Genomic DNA, 19,802 nt, shown 5'->3' with positions numbered 1-19,802 from the left:
GAAATTTTATCGATTTACATTTGAGACCTTGTCGCTGAAGAAAATAGTTGGATCGTCTTCAAAATTGGTCAGACTATTCAGGAGACATATGAGATCTTAAGTTTTCAAAATGGTGAGTTTTCATCCAAGGGTCTGGCCTGGGCGTGGTCCCAGAGTTGGCCATTTTTGGGCAAAATACCAAATTCAGAAAATGATTAAAAACTCCGTGATACAACGTTCAATCTTTTTTATTTCTAGCATGTATATGAGATATCCCAGCCTGAACACAACTGCATTGAAATATTACTCATTAGGCCTGGCGCCCCCTAGTGGGAAAAGGAAATGGCATTCTTTACGAGAGAGGATCCTCCTCCAAGGGAAAAAAAATCTATTGACCTCAAACCTGTTTCAGGGGAGCCTCAAGACATGTGTTCAGGTGCCTGATAAAAAATATTGAGGTTTCGTTGAAGCGGAGAGATCCAAACTGGAAGTGAAAATGACCGTCAACAATTTGTCTCGCCAAAAACTTTGAACAGTCATAACTCGGCAGATATGCAACATATCTGCGCCAAACTTCCCGTGTTTGTTGAGAGTCATACCCTGAAGGTTCTTGTAGGGGTCATTTGCATCAACTCTACAGTGCCAACTAGTGGCGACAGAAAGAAGTTTTAAAAAAGGCCTTTCCTATTGGGTTTTTTCAACATAGAGCGAGGAAATTTGGGGAGTAGATACCTTATGCAAAACTGCTCCAAAAAGTCTCTTGCACCCGTATTCCAAATCCAACAGGAAATCGGGTATTTTGGATCAAATGTGAAATTTTTATCGGTTCACAGTAGTTTACATTTGGAGGCTTGAACATAAACGAAAACTCACAAAAATTTCGACATACATGCGGCTTTGCATAACGTTCAATAATCTTGCAACGTTACGAAAATATGTAACAAAATGGCTCACTGGCGCCCCCTTGAAATTTTAAAAAAGGCCTCTCCATTTAGGTTTTTTCAACGTAGAGGGATGAAATTCGGAGAGTCAATACCTTGTACAAAACTGCTCCAAAAAGTCTCTTGCATGCGTATTCCAAACCCAACAGGAAATCGGGTATTTTGGATTGAATGTGAATTTTTTATCGATTTACAGTGTGCACATTTTACACCTTGGCACCTAGGGAATAAGTTTGATCATTCTCAAAATTGGCGAGACTGTTCATGAGGCATATGAAATCTTAAGTTATCAAAATGGTGTGTTTTCATTCACGGGCCTGACCTGGGCGAGGTGCCAAAGTCGGCCATTTTTTCGCCAAAACATCGAATTCGGAAAATGACTGATAACTCCCTCATACAACGTTCAATCTATTTTAAATCTGCCATGTGTGTGAGGTATACCAGCCTGAGCACGACTGGATTGAAAATTTACCATTTGTGCCTGGCGCCTCCTAGTGGGAACAGGAAATGCCCTTTTTTACGGGACACACTCCTCCTCTAAAGGGAAAAAAATCAATCTACCTCAAACCTGCAAAAGGGAAGCCTTAAGACCTGTCTTCAGGTGCCTGATGAAAAATATTGAAGTTTCGTTGAAGCGGAGGGGTCCAAACAGGAAAGTGAAAATGACTGTCAACAATTTTTCTCTCCAAAAACTTTGAACAGTCATAACACGGCAGATATACAAGATATCTGCGCCAAACTTCCCGTGCTTGTTGAGAGTCATACCCTGAAGGGCCTTGTAGGGGTCATTTGCATCAACCCTACAGCGCCAACTAGTGGCGATAGAAAGTCACTCGTTTTTCCAAAACATGTCCAGTTCTTTTCATGTTGGTCATTGTAGTTTCAAGACCTATTAAAATACTTTTTTACGGCCCATGTCCACGTGTCTCTGTCTGTTGCCGTGACGACCCTTTGTTCGCCATTTAAAGGAAATATTTTTTTTCAGAGACTCAGGCAGCTTATAGAGCCACAATATTTGGCACACTTTGTCGAATTGGCCAAGTTAGAAGATTAATTTTGGTTTTGAATAAGGGCTTGGCTGCACAGCTCAGTAGTGGCTCCTTTTTTGTAGTACTCTCTCCAATAGGCGTTTTTATCTCTTGGGTGTGGGAATGTAAATAGGCGACTTTCGAGCATGTTAGGTTCTAATGAGATGATTAGAGAGGAGGATCTGCCACCACCCTGACCTGCACACAGTCCGAGTTGCGTGACGTCCGAGTTGCGCTAGATTGCGAGGGCCCGTTCAGTCCTGCTTGCAGGCCTAGTTATTATTATTCTTTTTTCAGGGCAAATGAAAATGGCCAATTTGGAGGCCTGAACATGCACGAAAAGTCACCAAAATTTGCACATACGTGCGGCTTTGCGTAAATTTCGATAATCTTGCGTCGTTTTGAAAAAATGTCAAAAAATGGCTCAGTGGCGCCCCCTTGACCCTTAAAATTTTCAAAAAGGCCTCTCCTCTCAGGTTTTCAACGTAGAGCAATGAAATTTGGGGAGTAGATACCTTATGCCTAACTGTTCAAAAAAGCCTCTTGCACCCATATTCCAAATTCCACAGGAAATCGGGTATTTTGGATCAAATGTGAAATTTTTATCGGTTCACAGTTGGAGTTTACATTTGGAGGCCTGAACATGCACGAAAACTCACCAAAATTTGCACATACATGCAACTTTACGTAAATTTTGATAATCTACGAAAAAAATTTAACAAAATCGCTCAGTGGCGCCCCCTTGAAATTTTCAAAAAGGCCTCTCCTATTAGGTTTTTTCAACGTAGAACAATGAAATTTGGCGAGTCAATACAGTGTGCAAAACTGCTCCAAAAAGTCTCTGGCACCCATATTCCAAACCCAACAGGAAGCCGGAAATTTTGGATCAAATGTGAAATTTTATCGATTTACATTTCAGACCTTGTCGCTGAAGGAAATAGTTGGATGGTCTCCAAAAATGGTCAGACTATTCAGGAGACATATGAGATCTTAAGTTTTCAAAATGGTGAGTTTTCATTCAAGGGTCTGACCTGGGCGTGGTCCCAAAGTCGGCCATTTTTGGGCAAAACACCAAATTCAGAAAATGATTAAAAACTCCGTGATACAACGTTCAATCTTTTTCATTTCTAGCATGTATATGAGATATCCCAGCCTCAACACGACTGCATTGAAATATTACCCATTAGGCCTGGCGCCCCCTAGTGGGAACAGGAAATGGCCTTCTTTACGAGGCAGGCTCCTCCTCCAAGGGAAAAAAATCTATTGACCTCAAACCTGTTTCAGGGGGGCCTCAAGACATTTGTTCAGGTGCCTGATGAAAAATATTTAGTCTTCGTTGAAGCGGAGAGGTCCAAACTGGAAGTGAAAATGACCGTCAACAATTTGTCTCGCCAAAAACTTTGAACAGTCATAACTCGGCAGATATGCAACATATCTGTGCCAAACATCCCGTGTTTGTTGAGAGTCATACCCTGAAGGTTCTTGTAGGGGTCATTTGCATCAACTCTACAGTGCCAACTAGTGGCGACAGAAAGAAGTTTTAAAAAGGCCTTTCCTATTGGGTTTTTTCAACATAGAGCGAGGAAATTTGGGGAGTAGATACCTTATGCAAAACTGCTCCAAAAAGTCTCTTGCACCCGTATTCCAAATCCAACAGGAAATCGGGTATTTTGGATCGAATGTGAAATTTTTATCGGTTCACAGTAGGAGTTTACATTTGGAGGCTTGAACATGCACGAAAACTCACCAAAATTTGGACATACATGTGGCTTTGCATAACGTTCAATAATCTTGCAACGTTACGAAAACATGTAACAAAATGGCACAGTGGCGCCCCCTTGAAATTTTAAAATTGGCCTATAACATTAGGGTCTGTCAACGTAGAGCAATGAAATTTGGGGAGTCTATACCTTGTCCAAAACCGCTCCAAAAAAGCATATACACCCATATTCCAAACCCAACAGGAAATCGGTTATTTTGGATCGAATATGAAATTTTTATCGATTTACAGGGTGCACACTTGAGGCTTTTTCGCCGAGGGGGTTAGTTGGATCATCTTCAAAATTGGTAAGACTATTCAGGAGACATATGAGGTTGAAGTTTTATGAAGTTTTAAAATGGTGCGTTTTCATTCATGGGTCTGACCTGGGCGTGGTGCCAAAGTCGGCCATTTTTTCGGCAAAATGACAAATTCAGTAAATGACTAATAATTCCATCACACAACGTTCAATCTTTTTCATATCTGGCATGTATGTGCGACATCCCACCCTTAACACGAGTGCATTGAAATATTACCCATTACGCCTAGCGCATGTGTGTGAGGTATACCAGCCTGAGCAGGACTGGATTGAAAATTTACCATTTGTGCCTGGCGCCTCCTAGTGAGAACAGGAAATGCCTTTTTTTACGAGACAGGTTCCTCCTCCAAGGAAAAAAAATCTGTTGACCTCAAACCTGCATCAGGGGAGCCTTAAGACCTGTGTTCAGGTGCCTGATGAAAAATATTGAGGTTTCGTTGAAGCGGAGGGGTCCAAACAGGAAAGTGAAATGACCGTCAACAATTTGTCTCGCAAAAGACTTTGAACAATCATAACTCGGCAGATATACAACATATCTGCGCCAAACTTCCCGTGCTTGTTGAGAGTCATACTCTGAAGGGTCTGGTAGGGGTCATTTGCATCAACTCTACAGTGCCAACTAGTGGCGACAGAAAGGAGTTCTAAAAAAGGCCTTTTCTATTGGGTTTTTTCAACGTAGAGCAATGAAATTTGGGGAGTCCATACCTTATGCAAAACTGCTCCAAAAAGTCTCTTGCACCCATTTTCCAAATCCAACAGAAAATCGGTTATTTTGGATCGAATGTGAATTTTTTATCCATTTGTAGTAAAGTATACATTTGGAGGCCTGAACATGCACGAAAACTCACCAAATTGTGTACAAACGTGCGGCTTTGCGTGGATTTCGATAATCTTATGGCGTTACAAAAAAATGTAACAAAATGGCTCAGTGGCGCCCCCTTGAATTTTTCAAAAAGGCGTTTCCTATTAGGTTTTTTTAATGTAGAGTTATGAAATTTGGGGAGTCAATACCTTGTGCAAAACTGCTCCAAAAAGTCTCTTGAACCCATATTCCAAACCCAATAGGAAATCGGATATTTTGGATCAAATGTGAAATTTTTATCAATTAACAGGGTGCACATTTGAGACCTTGTCACAGAGGAAATTAGTTGGATCATCTTCAAAATTGGTTAGACTATTCGGAGACATAGGAGATCTAAAATTTTCAAAATGGTGCGTTTTCATTCATGGGTCTGACCTGGGCGTGGTGCCAAAGTCAGCCATTTTTTCGGCAAAATACAAATTCAGTAAATGACTAATAGCTCCTTGAAACAACGTTAAATCTTTTTCATATCTGGCATGTATGTGCGACATCCCACCCTTAACACGAGTGCATTGAAATATTACCCATTACGCCTAGCGCATGTGTGTGAGGTATACCAGCCTGAGCAGGACTGGATTGAAAATTTACCATTTGTGCCTGGCGCCTCCTAGTGAGAACAGGAAATGCCTTTTTTTACGAGACAGGTTCCTCCTCCAAGGAAAAAAAATCTGTTGACCTCAAACCTGCAAGAGGGGAGCCTTAAGACATGTGTTCAGGTGCCTGATGAAAAATACTGAGGTTTGGGTGAAGCAGAAGGGTCCAACAGGAGAAGTAAAAATGACTGAACCCATTTCGTCCCACCAAAAGTTTTGAACAGTCATAACTTGTACAACACATCTCCGCCAAACATATCGTGCTTGTTGAGTCATACGCTGAAGGGTCCTGTAGGGGTCATTTGCATCAACCCTACAGCGCCAACTAGTGGCAATAGAAAGTCACTAATTTTTTCTAATATATGTCCAGTTCTTTTCAGGTTGGTCATTGTAATTTCAAGACCTTTAGTAATACTTATTTCACGGCCCATATCCACATGTCTCTGTCTGCTGCCGTGATGACCCTTTGTTCGCCATTAAAAGGAAATATTTTTTTTCAGAGACTCAGGCAGCTTATAGAGCCACAGAATTTGGCACACTTGGTCGAATAGGCCCAGTTAGAAGATTCATTTTGGTTTTGAATAAGGGCTTGGCTGCACAGCTCAGTAGCGCCTCCTTTTTTGTAGTACTCTTTCCAATAGGGGTTTTTATCTATTAGGTGTGTGAATTTAAAGAGCCGACTTTCGAGCATGTTAGGTTCTAAAGAGGTGATTAGAGAGGACGATCTGCCACCACCCTGACCTGCACACTGTCCGAGTTGCGTGACGTCCGAGTTGCGCAAGATTGCGAGGGCCCGTTCAGTCCTGCTTGCAGGCCTAGTTGGCTTATGTTATGTAAAATATTTTTGTATTTGAAGTACATTTTTTTCTTCAATTTTCACACTACTTTCTGTCGGCGACAAAACTTTTGTCTTGCCAAAATTTGACCTTTATGTCTTCATTAAGGGATAAATCTTTTTTCAGTGAAACAAATATATTTTTGTACATATAACATTATTTGTGAGGGCCTTAGCTTTCATATGAGCCATTTCTGAAACCAATTGAATAATTAAAAGTCAGGTTATTAGCAATTGTTTTTACAAAATGGATAAGCGACAAGACTTTTGTCAGGGACTGTAGTCTACACATTTTTATGATCAATATAATTTCATTTATACAACAAAATTATGCTGGAAAAATGTGTTATATTTCTCGTATGACAGGAAAGCGCCACGTTCATTTACATTCAGCGAAGGCGACACAGGTTTCTGTATAGCATCTTCAACAATCAATTTGGAGCCTTTCCATACCCCACTCCTACAGGTGCAAGTTTGCATTTTCAATTCCCCCGCCTTTAGTTTGTTTTTCACTTCTTGCTGCCCCATATCGAAAAGGAAATACCAGGAGGGGCTGGAGGGGAAGATTATAAAGAGGGCAGGGCCACAGCGTTCACGTGTACAGGCATGCACAGCGCTTTCTCTGTTTTATCCAAATTATTTATTTTATAACAAGTATTCCTTAGTTTAACGTCCATACATCGTTTTAGTATGCATATATAAATATGTATATATTCAAAAAATGTTAGCGAGAGAGAAGTCCGGCCTGACCCGACCTGACCCAAATGTACATAATTGACATTTTGGGCGGGTATGGCTCAAGATTTATTCTCTATCTTGCAGGTGCCAGCCAAGCTGATCTTCCTGCGCTCCAGGAGTCGCCATGCATCAAGGAGGAGGAGAAAGAGTTGCCGTTCATCAAGGTGGAGGAGGAAGAGTTCATACAACTTCAAGGTCATCCCAAGCGTGTTTTTTTTTTTTTTTTTTTTTTTTTTGTCAGATGAAGCAGAAAATTAAATACCGTACCTTCTCATAAGTACGGAAATGTCGCTCAGTCTTATTTAGCGTTTTTTATTCCTTTTTCATATAGTGGTTTTGCTTACTTGGTAGCCGTGAAATGGACTCTTTAACCGACGCAAGGTTTGCGCCATGACATAGATTTGACTTGTTTGCAAATTGAAAGATTTCCTTTATTAAACGTTTTGCTTTGTTTCAAGTAATTACATGATGTATATACAGTATATTATGCGCATTACCTGTGTACAACGCTGAGTAGAGCAAACAAGAGCGTAACGCTTTGTAAAACATACTGATGGCAAATTCATGCACGATACACATTTGATCACTGACACAAATCTGTTGCTGTGTTCCATTGGCAACTCCGCAAAGTTCATTTAAAACAAGAGCGAAAAGGCAGAGAAATGCGAGTGGACACAGGCGTTTACTGGACCGCGCCTTTTATTGGCTTAAGCTTTGGCAGCCACTACTAACAGTCATGGTTGCCCAACTTCCCATCATGCATTTGTGCGGAGCAGGAATTGATCTTTCTCTTAACGATGTGTTCAATTAATGAACACAACGCAGAACATATTGTATCATTTGCAGCCATTACTGACAGTCATGGTTGCCCAACTTCCCATCATGCATTTGGGTGGAGGAGACAATCTTTTTCTTAACGCGCCTAATTGAACACAGCGCATACAGTTCAAAATACTGCACAGATGGCATATTACTCAATCTAAAATGCACAAAATGGGGTTCTCCCAATCCGATAAATGTACAGACTGCAACGAAGATACTTCAGATACATACTTTCATGCTCTTTGGCAATGTAAACCAATACAAGATTTCTGGGCACAGGTAACGAAGAAACTCTCTTTCCTATTGAACTGCAGGATTCCATTGTCTCCAACTCTTTGTCTGCTTGGCGATCTGAATACAGTGAATATCTCTATCCATCAAACCCGTCCACTACTAGCAAGTCTAACGATAGCCAAAAAAACAATGTTGTTGAATTGGAAAAACAAACAAAACATTAGCATTAACCAATGGCTAAATCTAATCATTGAATATATAACATGAGAGAAAATATCTGCCAAACAGACAAATAAAATGGACAAATCCGAACAACAGTGGGAAACGGTCGCAAGAATGATGAACATAGAATAAGGATTCTCTCTCACCTGCGAAGGAATGCCACAATAATAAAAATGTACACATAAATTGATGTATGCGGGGTGTCCAGGGAAGTTGTATGCATCCTTCTGCAGCTGGAAACAGGACATGTTTAAATCCGAACTGTTTTATACACTCCCAACAGCATGTAATAAATACATTTTCTTCCTTCACAGTTTAGTCGGTCAATGGGCTTATTTTACAAGGATACTCATAGACAATTTGGTTTCCAGCTGCTGGGGAACATATGCAACTTTTTTTTTTGGAACACCCTATATATCATCAGACTTGGAACAATTAAGGAACTATGCGTAAATAATACACTTCACCGGTCCTTGGCATACATCTAATGGTGTTTGATAAACCTCTTCTTCTGTCAGCTTTACAGGTGGAGTTTGTTGGCGTCCTGCCCTGGGCCGTCCCATCGCCGGTCTTGGCCCCCGGGATTTTCGGCCGGGGCTTGTCTGGTTGCGTCTGGCTGTGCGGGGGTCCCATCAGGTGCGCGCTGGTGTCGTGGGCGGGTGGGGGGGCCGCGCGGGGCCCGGTCCGGGGCCCGGTCCGGGGCCGCGGCCCTTCCCCGGCCGGCCGGGGTGGGGTGGGGTGGGGTGGGGTGGAGTTGGGGTGGGGGCCGGGGGGTGCATGCGGCAGCCATGGTTCCCTCCCAGGTCCGCCCGGCCGGAGCCGCGTCTCCCTGTACCGGGTGCCGGGGAGGTGCCCTCTGGTGTCATGCCGCGCGCCCCTCATGGCCCGGGGGTGGGTTGTTGGGGGCGCGCTTCCGTCCCCTTGGTCTGCTTCCGGCCCTGTCCGCTTCCATGGGCCGCGGCGGCTGCTGCTGCCCCCCGGCCGGCGGGGTCGTTGGCGGGGCCTCTTGGGGCCCGCGGGGCCTTGGGTGATGCTTGCTGTCCCTTGCCGGTGGGGTGGACCTCCCCTGGTCGCCGGCGCTTGGTGTGGCGCCTGCTCGGGGTGCGGGGTGGGTGCTCGGTGGGTGGGGGTGGGGGCGGTCGCGGAGGCGCCGTGGGAGGTCTGGGGCGGAGATTCATCGGGGCCCTGACGCCTCTTCCGCCCTGCGGCCGGTGGTTCTGGTGGACGGGGCCACGCCCGCGGGAGCCTGCCTCTTAACTCACGCACTTCTCACTTCGGCACTGTAAATATTTTTCACCCTGGCACTTACATGCTCATACATTTCTCCGGGGGGAGTTGGGACGGGGCTTTACAGTCCCGGCCCGGCTCCCCCCTGTTTTTAATGCACCACACACCAAGGTTGTGGGATGGTTGGGACCTGTTGGGGGTGGGGGCACCTCACGGCTGCCTCCTCACCACAGGCCCCGCCATCTCTGCACCTTTTTTAAATGCACCACACATCATACTCCACAGGAGGGCTCTGGCAAAGGACGGTGGGACGGGCGGCTGGGCAGAAGCTCCATGCTGCGGTCCCACTGCCCCAAGCCAAGCTCTCCTATTTTAATGCATACATTGCACTACCCTCCCCTCACACCCCCATCACGGTGCTGGGTGATGGCTGCCAGTCGGGAACCTGGCAGCCACAGTAATAGGGTGGTAGGTGGGTCCCACACTTTTTCTATATGGCGTGGCTCCTGGGGTGTGGCCTCCCCTCTGCCTCGGCTGCCGGCCGCGGGAATAGGTTGGGGGGTCGGGTCTCCGATCTTGCATCGCCCCGTGGCAGTTCCTGGGCGTTCTCCTGCCTCCGCCTTCCCCTCTCTTCTCTGGCTGGGCATCCGCCCTGCGCTCCGTCACGGGTCGCTGGCTGGGCGCCGGTGTATCGGCGGGGTGTCGCCTGCACCGGCGGGGGACCCTGCCTTGCCTGGGGCTTGGTGGGCCGCTGGGGGTCCCGTGGCGTGTCGTGCCGGTTGGGGGGCTGCGGCTGTGGCTCGTGGCCCGGGTGGGCGGGTGGGGGTGGGTGTAGGCGTGGGGTTGGTGGTGCGTCCCCTCCTGCCATCCCTGAAGGCCGGTTGATGGGTGCGCGGGTGGCCCGGGGGACCACCCTGGGTCCCGGGGGGGGGGGGGGGACGATGGCTCCTTTGCTGGGCTGCGGGAGGAGGGATGGGCTGCGCATGGCCCCCCGCCCCCCCGCCCGCCCTACCCTCCCCGGGCTGGCTGGGTGGGGGCCGTGGCCCTGGGTTGGCGCCCGCGCGGCTTCTCCGCCCGTCTGCGTGGCTGTCACGCGCCCGGTGGGGCCTGCGTGCTGCTGGATGTGGTAGGGCATGCTCTGGTTGGGGGTCCCGGTGCCGGGATTGGCGATGCGGCGGCGTAGGGTTGGTCGCCAACGGGCTTACACTCATAAGAGATTCACACGATTACTGGGTTCTAGATCACAGAACTGATTTGTGTACACTCTACCCCTTTCAATCACTTAGCTTATAGACACCCCCACCCGCATTCTCCTCTTTCACTGGCCAATAGGCCCCCACATGGTGTAAACCGGAAATACATCTCGCTGACGATAGCACCAGCATATTAGTAACTAGCTTAGATGTTCAATGTATTTCTAGTTGTTGTTTGTGTATGTGTTTCTTTTCCTTCTTCTCTTGTATTTCTTTTCTTCTGTCCCCCCATAATCCCTTCCTGTTCGCTGCTTTGTCATAATAAAAAGGTATTTTGAATGATCACCAGACTCTCAATGTGAAACATTAAAACTGTTCAGAATCCGGGCACTTAGACTTCCATTCTCTGTGTCAAACAGCTGTACAGGACAGGTTTAAAAAAAAAAAAAAAAAAAAAAAAAAGAACACAGCGCAGAACATACCGTATACCAGAGGTCACGGAACTGCGGACCTCGGTCCGGTTCCAGACCCCCAAGCCGTCTGGACCGGATCTCAAGCTGTCGCGACTAATACACGTTGCAACAACTAAAATTATTTTTGTCTGCGGGTTTGCAGAGTGGAGGTGGGCAACAAACAAAAACCTTAGCGTTGACGCGCGTGAGCCAGCCAATGGGAGTGAAGCATTTGAAAGTTATTTTTAGAACAGCATGTCTCACACTCGCTTTCCAGATTCTGCGGAGTGACAGCCAAAAACATGTTTGTTCATTTCACCTGGCGGCAGCACAAGACCACTATGGCTCATCTGTTCAGAGACGGTAGCGCTTGTAAAGAGCAGCAATTTGAAAAGGCATTATGAGACGAAGCACGAAGCTTTTTCGCAAAGTTTCCCTATGAACTCTGCCATCCGTTCTCAAAAAATAGCGGGCTTAAGGGCTCAATATGATCGCACCTCAACGCTCATGGTTCATTCATTCACTGCGCAGCAACACGCAAATGAATGCTACCTCAGAATAGCGTGGATATTGGGTCAAAACAAAAAGTCTTTCAGTGACGCACCGATTGTCAAGGATTGTATGAGTGCAGTTGCTGAAACTTTGCCTCATGGAAAGCAAAAAGAAGAGGTGTCAAAAAATAAAGCAAGTCCCCGTCAGCATCCACAATTAAAAAAAAAAAAGTCTTGAACAAGCTCTTATGTTGCTATTTAATGATCCAATTAAAGCACTTTTTTTAGTTTTATGCACCTTTTATTTACATTTTTTAATGTTGTAATTATCAGCATGGCCACGTGAAGATACGTTTGTATTTTTGGGAAAAAAAGAAGCATTAAAAATACTTCCGGACCCAAGTTTGTTGTAATTTTTTAATTTCAGATCCAGAGGATTTTTAATTCATGACCCCTGCCGTATACCATTTGCAGCCACCACTGACAGTCGTGGTTGCCCAACTTCCCATCATGCATTTGGGCGGAGCAAGAGACGTTCTTTTTCTTAACACGCCTAATTGAAAACAACGCAGCACATACTGTATACCAGTGTTTTTCAACCTTTTCTGAGTCACGGCACGTTTTTACATTGGGAAAAAATCTCGTGGCACACCACAAACCAAAAATGTTCCAAAATTACTTTCTGTACAGTATATTTAATTATGAAATAATTTCTTAATATTTATACTTACGCTTTGTTAAATTTGAGCCTGTATGGATGAACACAAAGCTGATATCCTTGCAAGAATCTTCGTCAACAGCTCTTAGTCTCTCTCTGTTTTTATTTTTTATAGCAGTTAGGCTTGAAAAGCTCAGAATTGTCAGACGGGTACTTTAGAATTGTCTTTAATCGCAAGCATCTCATTGACAATGGCTTTGCAGGCAGGTAGTTTTGCCTCTTTTTTTGGATTCAGCAACAAGTTTAGCAACAAGGTAACTGGCTTTAAGGGCTTTCTCATTTTCCTTTGTAGTGTCTCTCAAAAAAGTTGCCTTTTTTCTCCCTGTGTTTTCACGGAGGCAAACAAAATAGTCAATCGACTTGGTTTGAAACGAGAGCAAATGCAACTGCTCGCATCACGTTCAAGAACTGCTTGGATTTTTAGCCATCAGCTACCTTGCTGTCCTCAACAATGTGTTGGAATAAACCAGGGGGAGGATTGACGGTCTCAAATATGGATGAAATGGAAAGGACACTTCCGTGTATATTGGCACTTGACGACTCTAATCAAATGATGGACAGTAGACGTGCTGGGGTCCACATTTTCGCGGACAGCAAGGTAGCTGATAGCTCAAAATCTGAGCAGTTCTTGAACGCGACACATTGCTCATTTGCACACAACCGCAAGCTTCTACCTACTCCTTTCCTACTGCAACTTGTAACGCGTGATAAGTAGGATGCGTGCATAAAAGTAAAACAAAAGGGGGAGAAGCTTCCACCTATGCACATTTATTCACAAAAAAATAATAAATCCACCTTCACCACTCGTCACTAGGGAGCTCAGCGGTTCACACACACGTGTTCGCAAACTCCAACATAAAAGTAAGCAGCAACAGAAGAAGATATTCAATGTAAATAAAGCAGCACCACCGCATGGTGGATGTCGGGAGGAACACCATTTAAGGAGATGACTGTTACAAACTCGTAAAAAAAAAAAAAGCCATATTGGATGACTTCTCGCGGCACACCTGACGATCTCTCACGGCACACTAGTGTGCCGCTGCACACCGGTTGAAAAACACTGCTGTATATCATTTGCAGCCACCACTGACAGTCATGGTTGCCCAACTTCGTATCACGCATTTGGGCGGAACAGTTAAGTCGCTACAGTATCATTGAGTGAACAACAAAAATGATATTCCTATCTCTCAAAAATTATAAAATTACTATACTATGTAATCAAATTTATCTTTTGAGAACTACAAGTCTTTCTATCCGTGGATCCCTTTCACAGAAAGAATGTTAATAATGTTAATGCCATCTTGTGGATTTATTGTTATAATAAACAAATAGTTCTTATGTACAGTATGTTGAATGTTTATGTCCGTCTTGTGTCGTATCTTTCCATTCCAAGAATAATTTACAAAAAAATATGGCATATTTTAGAGAGGGTTTGAATTGCAATTAATTACGATTAATTAATTTTTAAGCTGTGATTAACGCGATTAAAAATTTGAATCGCTTGACAGCCCTAATAAAAAGCTTTGAACGGTCAGAAATGTTCTTATTTCAACTGTTCGAAACATCATTTGACAGCAGATTTTTCTGAATTGAGGTGAAAAAACTAGGTGTATGGGCTTAATAAGACCAAATGGTAATATTTACTTAAAGTAAGTGGAATAATCTGACGCATTCACCTGTTAAAAAGTCTTTAACATTCAAAACGAGATGGAGAAGATTATTTGACTAGATATAAGAAAATTATCTGATTAAGACAGTATAAATTTGCAATGTACGCACAGAAAAAAATCGCTCAGTTTCACCGCTTGTACTTCTGTTTGCATATACACTGACAGCTATTCCATTTTAAAAGAACCACATTTCGTTTTTACATTGGCTTGATGAGTGAAGTATCGCTCTCCGTTCCTTTCGCCATGATAAGGGCTTAGCATTTGCGTTTCTTAGCTTGCACAACACTGTTAATTCTACGATTGGCTGCGTAGCGCAGGTGAAGTGAACTTTATCGTATTATTAGCTGGACACCAGTTGGTCATTGAGTTACGTTGCAAAAATTAACTAGATGATATCAGTTCTAAAATTAGATAATAATTAATGCTGTAGCGCTTGCAAAGATTGGCAGCGGAATGTTGCACACATCACAGCAGCGCCGACAATAGCGTACCGCACGGAGCACGTCACCTTTGCTCATTAATAATCATGACGTTAGCAACTGTTGCTAGGGGGGTCAAACTTGGGTTTGTCCCTCATGCTAGATGCATGTAAATAGTGAATGAATGAGATGTTTACTGAGCTAAACCTACCAATTCTGTCCGAAAATGAACGGTGCCATTTAGCTCTTTTTGGCCGATTTTTTTCAGCGCTGAATTTTCGGTCGCATCTCGATACGGAACAATGTCTCTTGTGCCTCAAAATGAAATGATGAGTAATTTTTCACTTTTAATTTTTGATGAATACTTTTTTTAACCCCGCAATGCATTGAATCCGCGCAACGTGAACCGCAAAGTCTCGAGAGATCACTGTACTCATCTTCAAGTTTTGCACAAAGGACAGACTGGCCGATGACGCGGTGTTGGTCCATAAAATATTTCAGTGGTTTTCTTGTGTCTTGCAGGTTTCAGAAAAAATCTAATTGCTGACCGGCAGGAGCCAGACTCTCCTGGCGTTAAAGAGGATGTTGAGCTCCCCCAAATCAAGGAGGGGGAGCCAGAGCCCTGTCAACAGACAGAGAGAGAAGAGCAACTTCCAATAAAAAAAGAGGCGGAGGAGCTGCCATATGTTAAAGAGGAGGAAGGTATCACCAGGTCGACTGGTGAGCCCTTGAAGATTGAAGATGGTCCGAGTGAGGCCAGCGGAGGGGCGGAGCCTCCAAGTGGCCGCAGCAGCTCAACAAAAGGATTGCAAGCAAACATTTTCATCCTTCCATCTGACACAAATGGCACCACGTCACACTCTCCTTACAATGATGATGGTCATAAGAAATCTCACCGTGAGGACAAACTCTGCAAATGCTCTCAGTGTGGGAAAACCTTTGCAAATAAATATGGTTGTCGTAGGCATATGAGGAACCACACTGGTGAAAAACCTTTTGTCTGCTCAGTTTGTGGTAAAAGTTTCACTGCAAAGCAACAGTTAGAACAACATACAAGAACCCATACTGGCAAAAAACCATTTTCCTGTTCAGTTTGTGGTCAAGGATTTAGTTTTAAGAGCTCCTTAATAATGCACAGAAGAATCCATACTGGTGAAAAACCTTTTGCCTGCTCAGTGTGCGGTCAAGGATTCGCTCAAAAAGCAACCTTAAATAGACACAAAAAAACCCACACCGGCGAAAAACCTTTTTCCTGCTTAGTTTGTGGTCAAAGATTCACTGTAAAGCAACAATTAGAACAACACACAAGAACCCACACTGGCGAAAAACCTTTTTCCTGCTCAGTGTGTGGTCAAGGATTCAGTCGCAAGAGCAACTTAAACACGCACACAAGAACCCACTCTGGCGAAAAACCTTTTTCCTGCTCAGTCTGTGGTCAAGGATTCACTCACAAGGCAACCTTAAAAACACACGAAAGAACCCACACCGGGGAAAAACCGTTTTCCTGCTTAGTTTGTGGTCAAAGATTCACTCAAAAGGAACACTTAAAAATACACACAAGAACCCACACTGGCGAAAAACCTTTTTCCTGCTCAGTTTGTGGTCAAGGATTCAGTTGCAAGATGTCCTTAAAAATACACGAAAGAACCCATACTGGCGAAAAACCTTTTTCCTGCTCAGTTTGTGGTCAAAGATTTGCTCAGAGGCAACACATAAAACTACACACAAGAACCCACACTGGGGAAAAACCTTTTTCCTGCTCAGTTTGTGGTCAAGGATTCAGTCAAAAGAGCGCTTTAAAAATACACGACAGAACCCATACTGGCGAAAAACCTTTTTCATGTGCCGTTTGTGGTCAAGGATTCAGTCGCAAGAGCAACTTAAACACACACACAAAAACCCACACTGGGGAAAAACCTTTTTCATGCTCAGTTTGTGGTCGAGGATTCATTCGGAAGGATCGGATGAAGAGACACGCGTGTGTTTGTGTAAGAAGCAGTGGACAGTGAGTGTTTTGCCTGTAATCCATGCTCTCTTCATCAGATTGTGCACGCAGGACGAGTGTATTATGTAGAGCTTGCTCAAATCCTGTTGAGGATTGGCCCTTTTGGTGCCTTACATGTGCTTTGTCCAGTCCTTGTATCATGTGGATCCACACTATTGCCAAAAGTATTGGCTGACCTGATTTAACTCTCAAGTAAAGTGGCATTATTCATACAGTACTCTCTCTTTCAAACTACACTTTTCACAGGCAATATTTGAAAGATTAGACCCTAAATTGCAAAAATTCAGAATCATTAACGAATCAAATAATTATATTATTATGGAAAATTATGATTGGCTCACAAATATTATGTTGGGGGGGGGGGGGGTTATTATATATAATATGAAAACTTACTATTCCTGATTGACAATGATATATTACAACAGTATTAAAGCCAAATAAAGGGGGTATAAAAGGACTATGAGATTAAAGTCGTACTGTAGCTGAATAAGCAGCTATGCACTTTACATACAGCTGGTAGCTACGACGAAGCATGAGTACAATTCCTTCTAATCCAATTCCTTATTTGATTTAGAAGAGCTAAAAGATAAAGGATTTCCTAATTTTGGAAACTGATTCTTAAACACACTTTCAAGAGATGCTTTCATTATTGTTGAGTATAGCGGATGCAGCTTTTGCACGTGTCTGCCGGTGTTGTGCCGAAAAATGTGAGCCCCGCGTGAAAGGTCTCCCCTGACGGGAGCGCCCACACATCACTCGTACAAACAGCTTTTTCTTACCAATCGATGGACACAGAAATGACTTTCTTGTACTGTGAATATGTATTATTTTACTCTGCTTGAACTAATAATTCTTGTCCTTTGAATATGTATTATTTTACTCTGCTTGAGCTAATAAAAGTCATACCTGTGTGATTCTCATTGAGATATGGTCGTGAAAACCTCTAGACTAATACATTTCTGTTCAAAGATGGTTATGTGGCCCAGTCCACGATTTTTTACTAAAATACAGTACTAGTATTTTGTGTAATTTATTCATGTAAAACTGATTTTACAGTCTTAAATCCATTACTGTAATGCGTCCATGAAAACATTTGATGTTTTCACCTCAATAAAGCGTTATAAATAAGCGCTCCAGTCAGAGGAGACAGTTCACGCGGGGGGTATTTTTCGGCACAACACCTGTTTGCTCTGCGAGACGAGGAGGACTGCACAATTCAATTCAATTCAATTTTATTTGTATAGCCCTCAATCACAACAGAAGTCTCAAAGGGCTTTACAGAGGCAATATGATACACAATTAGAAATGAAGCAACAAAGATGAATAGATACAGTTCAAGTCCTGGGTATCCCCTATCCTTAAGACCCTCCACGCCGGCAAGGAAAAACTCCAGAGTCAATTGGGAGAAAAATGAGAAATCTTGAGGAGTACCACAGTCAGGAGAGATCCACTCCCAGGACGGATAGACAGGAACCCCAGAACTGCTAATGGGAATTAGCAAGCGAAGTTATAGTCCGTAAAAATACAGTGGAGCACAGGCTTAGCATAGGCGGAGTTTGACTTTTGGGGTAAGGGGGGGGCACAATATGTTGATGACCCCAAAACGCAGTGTTAGCAATAAAATTAACAAGAATAATCAAAATAAGTTGTCAATGAGCGTTTTTTGTTTCCCATCATTCTTGAGGGGAATTCTAAATCAGGCTGCTTTGTCAATACTTTTTGCCAAGATGGTCATCCATTGAATTTGGTACGCCCGCCTGTATCGTGCCAATGTAGTTACCCCAGTCAAAAATTTTATCCGATGAGCGGAGCCATATGGTGGTAGATTTGGGTCTTCATTATTCAATCAGAAAAAGTTGCTTCAATTTAAAAAAAAAAGTTGCTTCAATCAAAATACAGTGGGGCAAATAAGTATTTAGTCAACCACTAATTGTGCAAGTTCTCCCACTTGAAAATACAGTGGTACCTTGACATACAATCGCTTCGACACACGATCTTTTCGACATCCGATGTAAAATTTGACTTGCCATTTTTTACTACATCCGACTACATGCTCGAAATACAATGACATGACAGCACCGCAGACGCACGGCGGATTTTCTTGTGTGAGAAATCAACACATAAGGTTTCAAAAAGCTTGGTACAGGTGGTGAAACAAAGAAAAAGGTGACGCTTAGCTTTTAAATGGAGTTGGAAATTATAGAAAAATAAGCGTGGGGTGCGCATCCGTGAACTGGCTCAAGAATACATCTCCACGGTCCTCCGACGACCACCGTTCGCCAGTCTTTATAAGTTAAGCTGACAATTATTATTGTCAGCTTAACTTAATCGCCAGCTTCGCCACGTTTTTATCATTTATTTCAAAACTTATTCAACACAAAATGCCTACCGCAATTGACGGTGTTCTCAAGAAAACATTGAAAGTGAAACTCTCAAGCTTACCGCTCTGTCTCTGGCACGTCAGCTCCGCGGTGCGTTCAGGTACAGCCAAAAACGTCCGCCACATTGGAACCTGATTTGTTACATTATTACAGGAATTATTGTTATTATTATTATTATATTATTCCGATTTGTATTTATAATTTATTGGTTTTGCTATGTGTAATTGCCATTTTTAATAGTACCAGCAGTATTTTTTAAGGATTTAGTGTAGGTTTTTGGGCTGTGGAATTAATGGAATTATAATGCATTCCTATGAGAAAATCCTGCTCGACATACAACCATTTCGACTTACAAACAAGGTCCTGGAACAAATTAACTTCGTATGTAGAGGTACCACTGTATTAGAGAGGCCTGTAATTGTCAACATGGGTAAACCTCAACCATGAGAGACAAAATGTGGAAAAAAAAAAAAAACAATCACATTGTTTGATTTTTAAAGAATTTATTTGCAAATCATGATGGAAAATAAGTATTTGGTCTATCTCAATCTCATCTCAATACTTTATTATCTCCTCTAGAGCAGTGATATTTTGGGGCTGTCGTTGGGCAACACAGACTTTCAACTCCCTCCACATATTTTCTATGGGGTTGAGATCGGGAGATTGGCTAGGCCACTCCAGGACCATGAAATGCTTCTTACGAAGCCACTCCTTTGTTGCCCTGGCTATGTGTTTGGGATCATTGTCATGCTGAAAGACCCAACCACGTCTCATCTTCAATGCCCTTGCTGATGGAAGGAGATTTTCACTCAAAATCTCTCGATACATGGCCCCATTCATTCTTTCCTTTACACAGATCAGTCGTCCTGGTCCCTTTGCCGAAAAACAGCCCCAAAGCATGATGTTTCCACCCC

At 43.4% G+C, this 19,802-nt stretch overlaps 1 protein-coding gene across 1 annotated transcript in view; it reads left to right on the top strand.

Moving 5' to 3' along the window:
• The window catches only part of LOC130927902 (gastrula zinc finger protein XlCGF26.1-like), a 94,098-nt gene extending 74,784 nt beyond the window's left edge, over positions 1-19,314 (top strand). The window contains exons 2-3 of the mRNA XM_057854014.1: positions 7,139-7,249; positions 15,025-19,314. Of these exons, the coding sequence (XP_057709997.1) occupies positions 7,139-7,249; positions 15,025-16,511 (1,598 nt within the window). The 3' untranslated portion in view covers positions 16,512-19,314. The remainder of the gene's footprint in view (positions 1-7,138; positions 7,250-15,024) is intronic.
• Positions 19,315-19,802: the final 488 nt, after the last annotated feature.

The sequence above is a fragment of the Corythoichthys intestinalis genome, chromosome 13, assembly GCF_030265065.1.
Source record: "Corythoichthys intestinalis isolate RoL2023-P3 chromosome 13, ASM3026506v1, whole genome shotgun sequence".
NCBI classification, from domain to species: Eukaryota; Metazoa; Chordata; class Actinopteri; order Syngnathiformes; family Syngnathidae; genus Corythoichthys; species Corythoichthys intestinalis.
Note: the sequence above shows the minus strand (reverse complement) of the source record. Positions and strands in the feature narration are given on the sequence as shown.